General features: G+C 46.8%; 1 protein-coding gene across 1 annotated transcript in view; it reads right to left on the bottom strand.

The window, feature by feature from the left end:
• Nucleotides 1–972: 972 nt before the first annotated feature.
• TRPM4 (transient receptor potential cation channel subfamily M member 4) overlaps nucleotides 973–17,441 on the bottom strand; it is a 39,906-nt gene continuing 23,437 nt past the window's right edge. The window contains exons 15-25 of the mRNA XM_048517581.1: nucleotides 16,771–16,883; nucleotides 15,720–15,818; nucleotides 13,335–13,688; nucleotides 11,488–11,620; nucleotides 10,687–10,861; nucleotides 9,110–9,278; nucleotides 6,818–6,999; nucleotides 4,961–5,093; nucleotides 3,567–3,639; nucleotides 1,866–1,962; nucleotides 973–1,612 (exon numbers count right to left, since the gene is read on the bottom strand). Of these exons, the coding sequence (XP_048373538.1) occupies nucleotides 1,608–1,612; nucleotides 1,866–1,962; nucleotides 3,567–3,639; nucleotides 4,961–5,093; nucleotides 6,818–6,999; nucleotides 9,110–9,278; nucleotides 10,687–10,861; nucleotides 11,488–11,620; nucleotides 13,335–13,688; nucleotides 15,720–15,818; nucleotides 16,771–16,883 (1,533 nt within the window). The 3' untranslated portion in view covers nucleotides 973–1,607. The remainder of the gene's footprint in view (nucleotides 1,613–1,865; nucleotides 1,963–3,566; nucleotides 3,640–4,960; nucleotides 5,094–6,817; nucleotides 7,000–9,109; nucleotides 9,279–10,686; nucleotides 10,862–11,487; nucleotides 11,621–13,334; nucleotides 13,689–15,719; nucleotides 15,819–16,770; nucleotides 16,884–17,441) is intronic.

Genomic DNA, 17,441 nt, shown 5'->3' with positions numbered 1-17,441 from the left:
ATTAAAGCAAGACTTTAACCTCTATTAAAGGATCCTGAACATAATCTTTGACTTGCCAACATCAGAAAAACTATGTGGAATCGTAGGTGTATCTATTTAGTCCAGCTCTTGGCTGGAATGCTAACAACCAGCAGGGACTACAGGTCCACCCACAAGTGACCTGTGGTATACCAGCTGACACATACCATGCTCTGCTTTCTGCCTGCCCTTGCTCTGGAGTAAGCACATTGCTCTGTCAATCACCTTGTCTGCTTAGCATAGCAGTATTCTTTCAGCTCTGCGTTTGCTGAGAAGCAACCAACAATGAGGTCATTCAGTTGTGGGGAAGGGTAGAAAGCACAGACTGTCGACTTAAAGGGCTTGGGGTCCTGAATCCACACTTGTTCATGTTTACTACCTGAAGACAGAATTTTGTGCAGGGCATTTCAGTATTTAATTTACTAAGGAGCCATCTGCTTGTTAATTCGTGTGCAAAACACAATGATCATTATTATTACCGTCCTCTCCCCCTTTTTTGCAGTTCTAACCTATAAAGTTCTTCATTGTTCTCACTAGAGAGATAGTGTGGTGTAGTGGTTAAGGTGCTGGGCCAGGATCCGAGAAACCCAGGTTCAAATTCTTACTTGCGTCATGGAAACAGGTTCCCATGGTGGTGGGATTCAAACAGTGGTGGAGCGCCAATGGGGCTGGGCGGGGCATGATGGGGGCGTGGCCGGGCATTCCAGGGGCGGGGCATTGCTGGGCAGGGCTGTGGCAAGGACGCAGCCACTGCGCCGGTCCTTGGGCATGGGAAACGAATGCACGCAGGCGCAAGCTGCCACGCACGACAGTGCACCTCCTGCTAGACTGCTTCAAGTTCTGCGCACTACTGCTGAGAGGAGGGGCATAACTAAGGCAAAAATCACGTGGCAAAATCACCAATTAGTAACCCCCTCTCGGCACACACAAATAATTAGTAACCTACTCTCGGGAACCTGTGAGAACCTGCTGGATCCCACCTCTGGTTGTGACGCTGAGGGAAACAATGGCAAACCACCTCCAAATGTCTCTTCCCTTGAAAACCTTACGTGGTCACCCAAAGTCAGCTGTGCAAAGATTGCAAAAAACTTATATAGATTGGTCTCTCACTGCATCAATTCTCACAGAAATCTTGTGAGGGAAATAATGCATATTTTCATTGCAGAAACAGAAACAACAGCTTAGGAAGTTCATTGCTGAGTTGAAACTCAAACGCGACGTTCTCTCCGCTGGCTCCAGAAGAAGTCCTCCGTCCATCTCCAGCATGAGAAGCCCAGAACGATCTAACAGCGACAAGATTTCTGGGTTCACACAATGGTCCCTAGCATGCTGACAGGTTTTTGCGTAGCAGGCAGGAGAATTTTGGGCTGTATCGTGTGCTGCTGCAAGTATCGATCAGATGAAGGTTTCTTGGGGCATCCTAGGATCTCAGGTTTCTGTATCTCCTGTCACAAAGTCTGGGGTGGTCGGTGCCCAATTGTCTCAGGTTCATGATGAGATGCATCCGGATTCTGAGGATGGCAGCAGGTGACCTAAGGACTCTATCCTCTGAAAATGAAGAATGGTTCTCCTTGTGGTCGCGTGGTCAATCAGTCTGTAAGGAAAAAGACCAGTGTGAATTATAACTGTGAACAGAACTATGATGAGCCCAAGGTCACCCAGTTGACATGTGTTGGAGTGCCCAAGCTAATTTAGTTCACTAGATAATCCTCCACAGCATGATAGAGCAGGGAATCAAACCCGGTTCCTCAGATTAGAGTGCACCGGCTCTCAACCGCTACTACACCATGCTGGCATCAAGTGACTAAACGTAGACTCAAGGATCTGTGGGATCTTTGGCAACTCACCTTTTTTCCGTGCTGGAGGGGCCTTCTTCCCTTTTGCAATATCACTCTGAGCCAAGACATCAACCATCCAGGCCAGGGCAGTGGTGCAATATTCCATCTAGGGTACACAGGTGAACAGAGAAGTGAGGAGAAGTTGCTATCTCTGGGAGGATACCACCTATGGGGGGAGAGTTATGGTCTAAGGTCCTCAACATGGGTGTGCTTCTTCCCCCCTTCCAATTCCCCCCCCCGTGACCCCCCCTCCCCGCAGTCTCTTCCATGTAGTAGAAAGTGCAGTCGAGTCAAGCTGACAAGACAACGCTTTGGGGACATATAATTGCCTTCATGCAGCCTCTCAAAGGGCAGACTGGTAGCCGTGAACGCCATGGCTGATTCTATTCCACACACTGCTCGTGCACTCCACGCCAACAGCGACCTTCAGCACTGCCTTACTCTCATGTAACAGCTGAATCTGGGCCCATAACCTGACACAGAGCAGGCGCTCCCCAGCAGAAAATAGCGTTACCAAGGCAGGCTAAGTGCAGCCGCAACAGGCTTGGCACAGCAAAGGAAAGCACCACACCACGAACTGAATGTCCTTCCAAGAAGACTTTATCTTAGGTGCAGATGTTTACAGTGTAGACGCAAATCAGCAAACAATTGGACAGCATGCTTCGCAGCAACTCCAAAATTCCCTAGACACAGCATACATCTACAGGCTCTACTTTTATACATCAGTTAGCCTATCAGAGTGAAGGTCAGTGATCTGGTTTGAACTGGTTCGGTACAGTTACATCTGGTGCTTCTTCAAACAGTAGCTGTCATTTAGATCATTTTGATCTGTCTGCTCACAAGATGTATACCAATTAAGTATAATCCCTGACATTTTCAACGCAAGAGGTGTTCAGAGGTGGTTTGCTATTGCCTGCCTCTGTGTGGCCTGAGAAAGTTTTGAAAGGACAGTGTCTAGCCCAAGGTCACTCAGCGGGCTTCACATGGAGGAGTAGGGAACTGAGCCCTGTTCGTCCAGCTTGGAGTCCACCGCTCTTAACCACTACACCACACTGCCTTTTCCATAATTTGGTGGCTGCTCTTCACTTCCCAGCTGCTGCCATTGGGAATGCTGCCAACGCCTACCGGCTCACCAGGATTTCTCGTTTCTCCCCTTTCCCACGTTTTGCCATCAAGTCACAGTTGACATTTGGCAACCCCATGGAGGCAAGAGACGTTTCAAGGCAAGAGACATTGGAAGGTGGTTTGCCACTGCCAACCTCTGAATTCCTTGGAGTCTCCCATTCAAACGCTTGCCAAGGACAAGACTGAGAGAGTCTGACTGGCCCAAGGTCACCCAGCAAGGTTCTGTGGCCGAGTGGAGATTCAAACCTGGGTTTCCCAGGTCCTACTCCAGTGGTGGTGAACCTTTGGCACTCCAGATGTTATGGACTATAATTCCCATCAGCCCCTGCCAGCACGGCCAATTGACAGCAGGGGCTGATGGGAATTGTAGTCCATAACATCTAGAGTGCCAAAGGTTCGCCACCACGGTCCTACTCCAACATCTTAACTGCTACACTATGCTTGTTCTTCGATAGCTCCTAATTAATTCAGCTGTACTTCCCAGCTGCTGCCATTTGGAATCCTGGCAGCAGCGCCAACCGGCTCCCAAAGGTTTCTCATTTCTTCCCTGCACCACCTCAGACGGTCCCACATTGCATGTCATACCTCTGTCTCCAGGGTCCGCAGGCGACGCTCCGATTCTTTGATCTCTGAAAGCTGCTTCAGCGCCTGATCGACTCTGCGGGGTTAGAAGCAGTGGTGGGGTTCAGATAATATAACAGCCGGTTCCGGTGGTGGGATTCAAACAATTTAACAACTAGTTTCCAGTACCTATTGTATGGTATCCCTGTTTGGATCCAAGCTTGGCACAAGAACCTGGAGCGTATCCAATCAAACTTCCCATATAAGATATTTGGCACCCCACATTGTATCCCTTATGGTGTGCTCTGTCTGGAATCAGGGCAACATTTATTAGAAACTAGGGCATGGGCTGTAACATTTAAGTTTTGGCTGCGTCTATGCTTGTGCGCAGATCCAAAAAGTTTATCTTTGCTAGAAATGAGGGAGCTACAGCTTTCGAAGTGGTGGTTCCATATTGGGGAAAAAAATCTTCTCCTTGGGTTTCTCATGGGAGTCTCTTCATATGCTTACCGCCACGGAAATTCTACCATCATCTAAAGATCAGGGACTGTAAATTTCCGACCAGGAATACCAATCTCTCCTGAGTGCTGCACAAAGCTCCTCTGTTCCCCCTCTATACTTTGGGATCACACCCCCGAAATTCAGTAGCCCTGCTGTATACTTTTAGAACAGCTTGTTAATTATAAGTGCAGATGGGTCATGACAAGAGCAAGGTGCAACTCATTCCCCTCTGTCTATCTTCAAGGTCGTTTCCTTAACATCCCACAAAGCAAGCATTGCTGTCGGTACTGTCCCAACGCTATGGACTCAATCCCTCATATCCTGCTTTACTGTTCGAGGTATAATGATATTAGAACCGATCTGGGAGCTTTACTACCTCTAGAATGTATGTTTCTCTCAGACAAACAAAAAATGTCTAAGCTATTGAACTGCCCTAATGTAGAAATTTCTGAAGCAGTCGCTACATTTTTAATCCATGTTCTACATGATATGTAACAATGATCCTGTTTTTGTATTTGGAATGTATGGTACTTCTGGTTTATGCCTAATAAAGGTTTTTGGATTGGATTGGATTGGAACAACTGGTTGTTTACAAGCACCATTTTAACAACCGGTTCTGCTGAAGCGGTGCAAACCGGCTGAATCCCACCACTGGTTAGAAGTGTGAAGTAGTTCAAAGAGGGAGAAGGGGCCTCACTCTCTGCCACCCACCCACAGCATTTTCTCAACTTGAAGAATGTTATTTCAGGAAACTGACATGTTTCCTGGGTTTCTCCAAGCCTCTCTACTATTCCAGCCTCCATCAAATTCTTTTCTCCAGCTTCCTCCCAAATAGTGTAGGTTCCTCCTATATACTGGTCCTCCCTCCCGATCTGCATGTTCCTTGTTTTTGCTTTCTTCCATTCCCCAGTGCTCACTTCTGGGAGGTTCGCCGGAGCCGCTCCGTATCAGAATCCCGTTTTTGCCGTTTCTGAGCCACTAAATAATTTTCCTTCTGCACCGACTCCCATGTGAGTAGCCGTCCATCCTGGATCTCCGAAAGTTGCAGAACTGTTAAAAAAACCACACACACGCTAAAACAGCAGCCAGAATTGCATGCGGTTTTGGAAGAAGCATAATGTAGGACCGATACAATTTAATATTCATGCATGGGGTTGGGATCCAGCAGGTTCTCACAGGTTCCCGAGAGTAGGTTACTAATTATTTGTGTGTGCCGAGAGGGGGTTACTAATTGGTGATTTTTGCCACGTGATTTTTGCCTTAGTTACGCCCCTCCTTTCAGCAGTAGCACGCAGAACTTGAAGCAGTCTAGCAGGAGGTGCACCGGCGTGCGTGGCAGCCTGCGCCTGTGTGTGTGCATCTCAGCTTCAGCCTTGCCTAAGTGACCATGCAGAAGTGGCTGCATCCTTGCCACAGCCCCGCCTAGGAGTGCCCCGCCCCTGGAATGCCCGGCCACGCCCCTGTCATGCCCCGCCCAGCCCCATTGGTGCTACGTTACAGTTTGAATCCCACCACCATGGGAACCTGGTACTAAAATTTTTGGATCGCACCACTGGTTAGAGATGTAGCCGTGTTTACCAATGAGTTCAAATTATTTAGGCTGGTAAAACCCCAAGTAAATTGCGATGCACCAAGAGGCATATGTATGTATTCTGACGTTTCTATTCTGATCTTGATCGTTTGTTGACTAAACTATAACATGGATGGGAATCCAACCAGCTTTTTGGGCTCTGGAAAAAGGCTATTTTGGGTACCATTGTCCCTGCATGAACAAAAGTCGTGTGGGTTTGGATTTGTAGGAGACTGAAGAACTGAGTGAAAATACTGGCTGGATCCTACCCATAAGGCAGCAAAACAAGAGCTGTCCTGCGGGTTCAGGTAAGTGGTCCATTCAGACCAGCATCCTGTATCACACAGGATGGACAGATGCACGGCAGGCTTACCAGCAGCACACAACAGCCAAAACCTATTCCAGTTGTTGCCCTCCTAGTATTCACAGGTATACTGTCTTTGAACATGGAAGTTCCATTTAGTTATTTTGGCTAATAGCCAATGATGGACTTATCTTCCATGATTAGATTTGATGCAACTAAGTGCAAACTAATGTCCTTTTGGAGAAAATTCTAGACTGGTGGAGTCAATTGGTTGTGACCACCTGGACTTGCGTCATGGTGACAAGTTCACCAAGAACCTATTCTGTGGTTTTCTGTGGGTCAGTGTAATGAGAGGGCTTAGAAGAAGAAGAAGAAGAAGAAGAAGAAGAAGAAGAAGAAGAAGAAGAAGAAGAAGAAGAAGAAGAAGAAGAAGAAGAGGAGGAGGAGGAGGAGGAGGAGGAGGAGGAGGAGTAATAGTTTGGATTTATGTGCCACCTTTTTCTTGTGTAAGGAGACTCAAGGTGGCTTACAAGCTCCTTCCCCTTCCTCTCCCCACAATAGACACCTTGTGAGGTAAGTGGATCTGGGAGAGTTCTGAGAGAACTGTGACTAGCCCAAGGTCACCCAGCAGGAATGTAGGAGTGTGGAAACACATCTGGTTCACCGGATAAGCCTCTGCCACTCAGGTGGAGGAGTGGGGAATCAAACCCGGTTCTCCAGATTAGAATCCTTCTCTTAACCACTACACCACGCTTTGCCTGTGGAGATGATTGCTGGATTTTTACAGAGAAGCGAGCACTCCATTATATGTTGTGTACAACCTCCGATTCAATCCTGCTTGCAGCTCGTTGCAGAAAAGAACGGAACCCCTCCAGTCCCGCCTTCCCCCACATCACTCACGGAAGTGGCGTCCTTTTGCTGACTGCACCTTGCGGATGTGGCGCTTGATGAAAAGATGCAGGTGGCTGATGAGGATGAAGGGTGGTGCCAGGGCTGGGCGGCTGTGGTACTCCAGGATCAGATTATAGCGCTGGGATTTCCAGTAGATGTCACTGTTGCCTTGAACTTTGGCAAATGTGTAACTGTGACAGGTGGGGAGATAGAAGAAGGGTTGGCTTTTAGACCCCACTTTTCTCAACCTTTAAGGAGCCTCAAAGTTGCTCACAATCATCTTCCCTTCCTCTCCCTGCAACAGACACCTTGGGAGCAGTGGTGGGATCCAAAAATTTTAGTAACAGGTTCACATGGTGGTGGGATTCAAACAGTGGCGTAACGCCAATGGGGCTAGGCGGGGCACGACGGGGGCGTGGCCGGGCATTCCGGGGGCGGGGCATTAATAATTTCACTGTTACTGTAAAAAACTCTTACTGTAAAAAAAAAGTTCCTAATTTCCGGCTGGTATCTTTCTGTCCATAATTTAAACTCATTATAGCAAGTCCTATCGTCTACTGCCAACAGAAACAACTACTTCTCCTCTAATTGACTGCCTGTCAAATACTTAATACTTTCAAATACTTAATTTTGTTTCTAGAAATCAAAAGAAGGATACTTTCCTTAAACAAGGAACTGTACCGCATTTCCAAAACATGTTTTTAAAACAGCCCAACAGGGAGAATTATCCCATTTTCTACCTTTGCTAACCAGCCACATAGGAAACAACAGGACTTTATGATTTTTGGACCTAATGGAATTTCTAACGGAAAAGTGGACCCAATTAGTAACCCCCTCTCGGCACACACAAATAATTAGTAACCCACTCTCGGGAACTGGTGAGAACCTGCTGGATCCCATCTCTGCTTGGGAGGTAGGTGGGGCTGAGAAAGTTTGAGGAGAACTAGCCCAGGTCACCCATCAGGTTTCATGTGGAGGAGCGGGGAATCAAACTGGTTCTCCAGATTAGAGTCTGCTGCTGTGAACTCTTAGACAGCCAGAAGTTGTTTGTTGGTTAAAGTTGTTAACTGCTGAAGTGTTCCAAAAGCTATGTTTCCTCATAGCAACCTTCCTTCACTGTTTTCCCATTTTTTCCCTTAGTTGGTGTCTTGAGCGTTCCTTTATATCACAGTTTCATCACAAATAAGAGCACATCATAGGTCCCTTCAGCACACGCAGAATAATGCACTTTCAATCCACTGGAGAGCCAGTGGGGTGTAGTGGTTCAGAGCAGGTGGAGAACTGGGTTTGATTCCCCACTCCTCCACCTGAGTGGCAGAGGCTTATCTGGTGAACCAGATGTGTTTCCGCACTCACATTCCTGCTGGATGACTTTGGGCTAGTCGCAGTTCTTTTGGAACTTTCTCAGTCCCACCTACCTCACAAGTTGAGGAGAGAGGGAGGGAAAGGAGCTTGTAAGCCACCTTGAGTGTCCTTACAGGAGAGAAAGGTGGGGTATAAATCAAAACTCTTCTTTCACAATTGTTTGCAAGTGGATTTTGCAATTTTGCACATTAAAATCCAGTGGCAACGTGCATTGAAAGTGGATTGAAAGTGCGTTATTCTGCATGTGCGGAAGGGGCCCAGATCTGAGTCAGATCTCCCATATATACTTCTGTGCTTGTGATCCTTTCACAATCGCTACATATTTATTTATTTATAAGATTTGGGGTTTTTTTAGTTACCATCTACTCAAAGGGTCTTCTGGCAATTGAATATTAAAACTGTATATATGAGTTAAGAACAATGTCAAAGCAGAAAACAAATATGAAATATTAACATTAAACTGTTAAACTATTTAAAATAGGTGGCTAGCACCACACCACATATGTTCATGCCTAATCCTTTCATTCAAGGCAGCAGTGGCGTAGTGGTTAAGAGCAGATGTACTCTAATCTGGAGGAACCGGGTTTGATTCCCTGCTCTGCTGCCTGATCTGTGGAGGCTTATCTGGGGAATTCAGACTAGCCTGTGCACTCCCACACACGCCAGCTGGGTGACCTTGGGCAAGTCACAGTTCTTTGGAGCTCTCTCAGCCTCAACCTCACAGGGTGTTTGTTGTGAGGGGGGAAGGGAAAGGAGTTTGTAAGCCCCTTTGAGTCTCCTTGCAGGAGAGAAAGGGGGGATATAAATCCAACTCTTCTTTTTCTTCTTCAATATTCACATAGCTTTCACACACAGGTCCCACTCATTTTTTTAAACCGAATACCTTGTATAAATACACCCATCCCCATTAGATTAGAGCACCAGCACCAGCTGTACCTGAACATGGCAATGAGCAGGTTGAGGAGGAGAATGTTGGCGACCAGCAGGAAGACCACAAGGAGGACGAGCACCAGCCAATTGGCGTAGGTGTTGGTACATGGTTGTGCCTCTTCCAATAAGATGGCCACGGGGTCATAGGTGCAGTTTGCGGCAGCAATCAGAGCAGCTGCGTCGGGAAGAGAAGGTACAAAGTGAAGGTCATTATGGCACAGTGCTCTGCAATCCCTATATACAAAAGACCCAAATTAGTTGGTATGGATAGGCTAACTTGGCACAGTGTAACCCCGAACAGCAGGAATCTACACACACATATGCGCACATTTTTTTTTTTTTTTGCTTTCAAGTTGCAGCCAACTTATGGCAACCCTGTCAGTTGTTGATAGCGGAGTCAGAAGTGATTTTATTCCATTTCTGATCTTGTTTTTAAATAAAGATGGAACTATGTTTTATTTCTGTATAAGTTAGGTAGGAACAAACTGTATTAGGTAGAAAGTAGGAATTATAGCTAACTTTTGTATTTGTGTCTGCATGGAACCTCCTTGGCTCAAGGCAGGAATCCACCCCTGCTCCTGGGCATGTCCCTTTCATTTGTAAAAACCCTGAATGGACGCTGACAAAAGGGACCCCGGAAGAAGCGCCTCCAGCTGCCTTTATCCCACCAGCAGGCAGATAAGGGTGCTGCCATCTTTCCTGACCCCAAGCACCCAAGGACTCCTTTGTGTTTTTCCTGCCTGTACCTACGTCATCGCCTCGCCCTCCTCCGGCCGCGAAATTCAAGAAGGGACTGCATATCGGACCCTAATTGGTTCCCATGTGTTTGTAGATGTATAATTGGTTACAATGTATTTTGTGAATGAATGGTTGTAGGTTGTCCTGTATTTTCCCGTACTCTCGGGCGGGAGAAAGTGAATATAAGCTGTTGTAAAGCTGCTAGGCAAGCCAGCAGTTGCCATGGGAGGGTGGAGAGTGCTGCTTTGACACATGATGGTCAGCATCTCTGACAGAAACACTTTTATTATTCTCTACTATACCTTTCGCTGTGTTGGGTCCCATTTCTGTTCCTCTGCGCTGCCGAGAGCTAGTTGGTCTGGAGCTATTAAAAGTTACCCAGGCGGTAACATTGTAACTCAACCCCGTAAGTAAGAGATTCAGAAGTAGTTTGTTCAAACCTGCCTTTATGTAGCATTTCTGGGTTTGGGGGTTTGGGGGCTGTATGGCCGTGTTCTAGTAGCATTTTCTCCTGACGCTTCACCTGCATCTGCGGCTGGCGTCTTCAGAGATGCAGCTGCAGATGCAGGCGAACCGTCAGGAGAAAATGCTACTAGAACATGGCCATACAGCCCCGAAATCATGCAACACCTCAGTGATTCTAGCTGTGGAAGTCTTCGACAGTTCTGGGTTCCTTTGTTGGTCTCCCATCCAAATACTAATCAGGGCTAACCACTGACTCTGCTTGGCTTGCAAGATCTGATGAGATTGGGCTAGCCTAGGCTACCCAGGTGAGGGCACAACACTATACTTTTCCCCATTCCCTCAAGTACCAGAGTTCAGAACGGGAGGCCTAGAATACACACCGTCAATCTCATTGAGTGGGATTTGTCCAAAGATTTGCAAGTAAGGCCGGTAGAAGACCCGGCGGAATATCCAGGGAAGACGTCGGTCATGTGGGAGTAGAAGCCCCTCAGTAGTAACCCCGTAGGCCACCAGCCATACCCCAAGAAAGAAGAGGAAGAGGAAGACATCTTTCATCTGTAGACAGCATATATACAGAGCTACAATTACTCATTAGGAGAGGCTTGCACCTTACAAAGAGCTGAAATAAACTAGTCAGTGGTATTTTCCAACCAATACTCCTAGCTCGAGCTTATTCTGTGATCTGAATTTTGCTATTCATCAAGGAGACGCTATTTTGCTCGTGTGGTGGCTGAAAAAATGAAACCCTTGTGGGGAAAATAATCTGTGCAATAAATATGCCACCCACCCACCCAAACTAAACCTCAAATTTGTCAGGATGGGCACAATGAATGCAATCTCCATCTTTTAAAGGAGAGATACGTGCGGCCCCAAATTTCCTGCTCGCTCATTTGAACTTAGTTTTCATTTTCTGATCCCGTGTACATTTTTATTATGTACTGATTTCCATTTAAGCCCCAAGTCCCTTGCGTGCTCATTGCACAAGGGTCTGTGCTCCAACCTAAAAGAAAGCCACTGTGCACATATTTGAAACCAAGACTTCTTGCATCAGCTTTTAACCTCATTAGGTAAGCCGCCCTGGGACTTCGGTGTAGGGCAGGGTATAAACGGAATAAATAAATAAGTACCCCCACCCTTTTTTTTGCTCATTCGCTTTATGCCCATCTCATGTACCCTCTCACCATCCTGCCGACAATGATCATCTTGGGACCCAGCTGTTTGTTGACAGCAAAGATGTGTATGAGACGAAGGGTAAAGACCATGAAATCCAGGCAGAGAATCGTGCGGCCAGATTCAAAAGACTCAGGAAACAGCCTGTGGGGCATACAGGGGAAAGAAGATGTAGCAATATTATCTGAATTATTTTTTTTAAAAAAAACTTTTCCCCAGTTTCAGAACTAATAATACCTGATTCCCAAATCCCATGCAGAGTGCTTTAAATTTAAAAGAACGGCCCTGAAGTGAAGTGCATTCCATGGGTAACAGCCAGCAGGTGGCAGAGAGAAGGCGGTATACCACAGGTGTCAAACTCATGGCCCTCCAGATGTTTTGCACTACAGTTCCCATCATCCCCAGGGGTATACAGCCTTCTCTCTGCCACCTGCTGGCTGTTACCCATTGAATGCACTTCACTTCAGGACTGTTCTTTTAAATTTAAAGAACTCTGCATGGGATTTGGGAATCAGGTATTATTAGCTCTGATGCTGGCAGGGGATGATGGGAACTGTAGTCCATAACATCTGGAGGGCCGTGAGTTTGACACCTATGCTGTATACCAAATGCACACCAAATCCTTTTTCAGAACTCTCACTTTCCTTGCTTCCTGTTTCTTGTGGGGCCAGTTCTGTATGTGTTTTGCTCCCTCTAGTGGTTGATTTCAACATCAAACAGCTTTTAATGGAGCATATCTCCCTGCAAGTTTTAAACTGCCGTTTTTTATGCTGGATTCAAAGCAACTTTTTAAATGTCAAATTGAGAGCGCCAGCATAGTGTAGAGGTTAAGGTTTCAGACTAGGAACTGGGAAATCCAGGTTCAAATCCACAGTCTGCCATGGAATAGCTTTCCATGGAATAACCTGGATAGCTTTAAAAAGGGCTTGGATAGATTTATGGAGAAGTCAATCTATGGCTACCAATCTTGATCCTCCTTGATCTCAGATTGCAAATGCCTTAGCAGACCAGGTGCTCAGGAGGAGCAGCAGCAGCAGAAGGCCATTGCTTTCACCTCCTGCATGTGAGCTCCCAAAGGCACCTGGTGGGCCACTGCGAGTAGCAGAATGCTGGACTAGATGGACTCTGGTCTGATCCAGCAGGCTAGTTCTTATGTTCTTATGGAAACTTGATGGGTGACCTGGGGCCAGTCACACACTCTCAGCCTCAACCCTGGCAAGTATTTGGATGGGAGACTTGCAAAGAATACCAGGGGTGTGATGTGGAGGCAGGCAAGAACGTCTCTTGCCTTGAAAACCGTACAGGGTTTCCATAAGTCAGCTGTGACTTGACAGCAAAAATTTTAAAAAGTCAAATCATCCACTAGAGGAAACGAAGCAGAATAAACACCCCACCCCCCTTGAAGCAGGAACTTAGAAGCAGGGAAACTGGGAATGTGGGAAAGCCCTGAATTATGTCACTGCAGGTAGAGAACTACATGATGATGTTTCCCTCAAGCAAAAACCTCACTGCTCTTAGAAAAAATAGATACCAGCAAGGATTTTAGCCTAGTCTGTCTGTCTGTCTGTCTGTCCCGTCCGTCCGTCCGTCCGTCCGTCTGTCTGTCTATCTATCTGCCCTGCCTGCCTGCCTGCCTGTCTGTTTATTTATTTGTTTGCAGGGAGATTTGCTTTAATATGTGGTAGGGTTCAGCTATCCAATCCTCTATCCACAGCCAGAAGTGGTAGTCTTGGAAAATCTGCAACTTGTAGTTCTCTTATTCATGTAGCTTGGCTTCTCAGAAGGCACAGTGGCCAGGTGTAAGGGAAAATTCGAGATTTCTTCCCACTTGCTACTATACAGCCTAGAGGATGCTCACCTGCATGCTACTCCCAGCATGAAAAGCAGCAGGGCTGTGATATCAAACTGGTTCCATGTGTCCTGGAGGTATCGGCGTATCCTTTGCAGCAGGGGCTGGGAGCCCACAAAACAGCCCTGCCGCACCTCCTCGCAGACCAGCGTGAAGGCCCAAACGTACAAAGCAATCTCCGAGGCAGAAGGGCCGACAGGCGGGGCTGAGAAATCCATGAGCAAGACGTAGGAGAAGAGGAAAAGGAAGAGCAAGTACATCACCACATTCCCCAGGAAAGCCGTCACGGGCGCTCCCCAAAATTGGCGCCAGCGCCGTAGCCAGAACCGGCGAGGGGAAGATGGGGAAGGAGTATCCATGCTCCTGGAAGATATTAAAATAGGAAATAGGATGAGACGGGAATGCTTCTTGCATGGAGAGAAAAGACGTGTGATTGGTGTTTGGAATATGCTGCTACAGGAGGTGGTGATGGCCACTGACCTGGATAGCTTGAAAAGGGGCTTGGACAGATTTATGGAGGAGAAGTCGATGTATGGCTATCAATCTTGATCCACCTTGATCTGAGACTGCAAATGCCTTAGCAGACCAGGGTCTCAGGAGCAGCAGCAGAAGAAGGCCATTGTTTTTACATCCTGCATGTGAGCTCCCAAAGGCATCTGGTGCTTCTGATTATATAATAATTTGATGGCTATGGCCAGATATTTACCTCAGCCAGAGAGTGTAGTATGGTTATTGGGTCAAAGACTCCAACCAAGGGTGGTCCCGCCCTCAGACGGCAATAACTTGCCATGCTATAAGCCATAACTTGCTATAACTTGCCATAAGCAAAGTTGCACGCTTTTAAGCTAATTGATTTTAATGGACATCGAAAGGGGTAATTCTGCTTAGAATGGCAGCTAGATTTTAGATTTCAGATTTCTCTCTAAACTTGGTGTTGTTGTTTTTTCAAGTCTGTAGAAAGAACAGCATTGTTTGTCAATGGCCCTATGCTCTGGATTTAAATATCCGCAGACGGAGCCATGTTCAGGATTAGATATATTGTTGATGGAGAGGTCTGAGGAGCTATATCAGGCATGGATACATACTGAGTGCCTCCTCTGGCTTCTGATATTTCATGTTTCAAGTATATCTTGACATTCATGGGCGGTAGAAGTATCCCACTCCCAGATAATGAGAATGCATTTACAGCAGCTACAGTGCTTCCACTTGCGGAGGGGATTTCTTGAAGTATCCCCTCACTCCCATAATTGCCACCTACTATCCTGACCACTGGATTGTTTTTTGCTTACTTTTTAAAAAACAGCGTGTGAATGTGTGTTAGGCGCCGTCAAGTTACTTCCAACTCATGGTGATCCTACGAATCAATGTCCCCCCCAAAACATCCTATTGTTAACATCCTTGCACGGGCCATGCAAACTGAGGACCGTAACTTCCTTTATAGAGTCAGTCCATCTCACATTGGGTCCTCCTCTTTTCCTGCTGCCTTTGACTTTTCCTAGCATTATTGTCTTTTCCATTATTGTCTTCTCTTAGGCCACTTCCTCACATGCAGAATAATGCACTTTCAATCCTCTTTCAGTGCACTTTGCAGCTGTGCAGAATAGCAAAATCCACTTGCAAACAATTGCAAAAGTGGATTGAAAGTGCATTATTCTGCATGTGCGGAAGGGGCCTTAATGCGGTCAAAGTATGACAGTACAACAGTAACAGTAGCAACTATCATTTAAACCTAAGGACGCTGCAGTAATATTTCTGCTACTGATAAAAAGGAATAGCTGGCAAATTAAAAAAAATAATTGGGTGCAGGAAACACCAAGCATTAAGGGGAATCACATGAAGGGGCTGCTGGCAGTGCAGAATAAGCCTCTCCCATCCCTGCAGCCTCCCATCAGCAAATCTCCCTTCCCCTGTATTGCTTAATAAACCCTGTTCAAAGGAGAGCCATAATGCTCACCAGGTTTAATGTTATGCCTTCTGCCTTGTTACATGGCAGATTTAATAAGCAAGTAAAGGCTAAAAGATTGTGTCCATGTAACGATGGCTCAGTTGAATCTCTGGCCCACCAATTACTTTACTGTCTCAGATTCAAGGAAATCAGATCCAAGTATGTGAATCTCACTCCTTTACATTTACCCGATCTCCCCGATTTAATTAGATTACACTACTTGTTGGACAACCCTGATCCTTCTCTCTGTATGATAGTGGCAGACTTTCTCCTGGAAATTACTAAATGCCAGTAGATTTCCTTCGTCCTAACATGTATATCCTGTATTGTATATGCTTTTTAATCTGTTTTATTATTGTTGTACTGCTGTCTATGCCAATAAAGGCTTGCTTCACTCGAAATCTCCCTTCCCCCCACCCCTATCCCAAGAGAATGGCCAGCCCCCTTACTCAGTCAGAATGTCTCCAATGGTAGTTTTGACATCTGTATCAAGGATGTCCAGTTCCATGGGCTGGGAGGGATCCAGTCGGAGGTCATCATCCAAAGGTCTGCAAAGGGGAGACCAGAGTGGGTGAAATGACTATGTGCCTGCTGGTATTTGCAAGTGTCTGTCACAACCAGTCATGCAAGGGTTAACTGTTTGTATGTAAACAAGTTGCTGACAGCTCACTTGCTTTTACGACTTGATCTATTGATTAGCTATCAGTCAGTCAGATAGTCGTTGCTTACATGTTAGTGAACGTAAATCAGAAGTTAAAAAGTTAACTTGGTTTCTTTGTTCTAGCAGAATAGAACAGGATGGACTAGAGAACAGCAGAACAACAACAACATTTATTTAGATTTGTATGCCGCTTCCTCCCACAAAGGATCAGAATGGCAGCTGGATTTTTAGGATTTCCAGATTTTTCTCTAAACTTGGTGTTTTTTTCAGGTTTGTAGAAATAACGGCATTGTCTGTCAATGGCCTCATTCTCTGGATTTAGATATCCACAGATGGCGCCATGTTGAGAATTAGATATATTGTTGATGGAGACATCTAAGGAGCTATACCAAGCATACATGCATTTGAAGTGCCCCTGGTGTCCCTTGGAGGTCTCCCATCCAAACACTTGCCAGGGTGCAGACTGAGAATGCAGAGGCGTAGCTCCAAGGGGACAGGGGGGCATGACACACTAGGGGCATGCCCCTGTGGGGGCATGGCGGGGGTGTTCCAGGGCGGGATGGGGCAGAGGGTGCACTGGTGCACTGGGCGCTTTTCCCCCTCGCTACGCCTCTGTGAGAATGTGTGACTGGCCCAAGGTCATCCAGCAGGTTTTCCATAGCAGAGTGGGGATTTGAGCTTGGGTTTCCCAGATCCTAGCTTGATACCTTAACCACTGCGCCACACTGGCTCTCTCCTGAAGTTAATGCAGTGTGTTATATTGCAGGAGTAGAAGTCCCTTTCCTCAAACACAGATTTTGTCCCTTTGTCTGCCCCACAGAATGAGGCAGTGCGCTCACCTGAAGGTGATGAGTTCAGTGAAGATGAGAGGGGGACAGAAGAAGGTGAGGAGAAGCTTCCAGACAGGGGTGCTTTGGTTCATCTCCCCCCACCAGTTCTGGGTGAGCAGAGACTGTGGGGAGAAACACAGGGGGGCAAAATGGGATTCAGTGACTCTCGTTCATCTGGCTAGGACCATAAAAGTTACCCAAATGCTTTTTTGGCAACACATTCCTTAACCACGCCACAGCAGAATGTCTTGTCTTGTTCAAGTCCTCCAAGAGAGCCAGTCAGAGGCATATCTAGGGAAAATGGAGCCCAGGACAAAATCTGCGTTTTTCACCCCCCGGGCTTTCCCCCCACCCCCGATCTCATGGAGGAGGGCTCAGGTCTACCACCCAAAAACGGAGATGGCACCCAGGTCTACAGCCCGGAGCCGGTGAGTGCAGCCCAGGCCCCACCCCCCACATGATTAGATGGTGTGCACCTGGGGACTTGTGACACCCCATGTTCCTCTGGCAGATACGCCCCTGGAACCAGTGCAGTCCTATGCATGTTATTCCAGTCTAAAGTCACTGATTTCAATGACCACACCACAGAGTTTTCAAGGCAAGAGAGGCTCAGAGATGATTTGCTATTGCCTCCCGCCACCTCATGCCCCTTGTATTCCTTGGAGGTCTCCTGTCCAAAA

This window comes from Sphaerodactylus townsendi, linkage group LG15 (genome assembly GCF_021028975.2).
Source record: "Sphaerodactylus townsendi isolate TG3544 linkage group LG15, MPM_Stown_v2.3, whole genome shotgun sequence".
In the NCBI taxonomy this organism is placed as follows: domain Eukaryota; kingdom Metazoa; phylum Chordata; class Lepidosauria; order Squamata; family Sphaerodactylidae; genus Sphaerodactylus; species Sphaerodactylus townsendi.
Note: the sequence above shows the minus strand (reverse complement) of the source record. Positions and strands in the feature narration are given on the sequence as shown.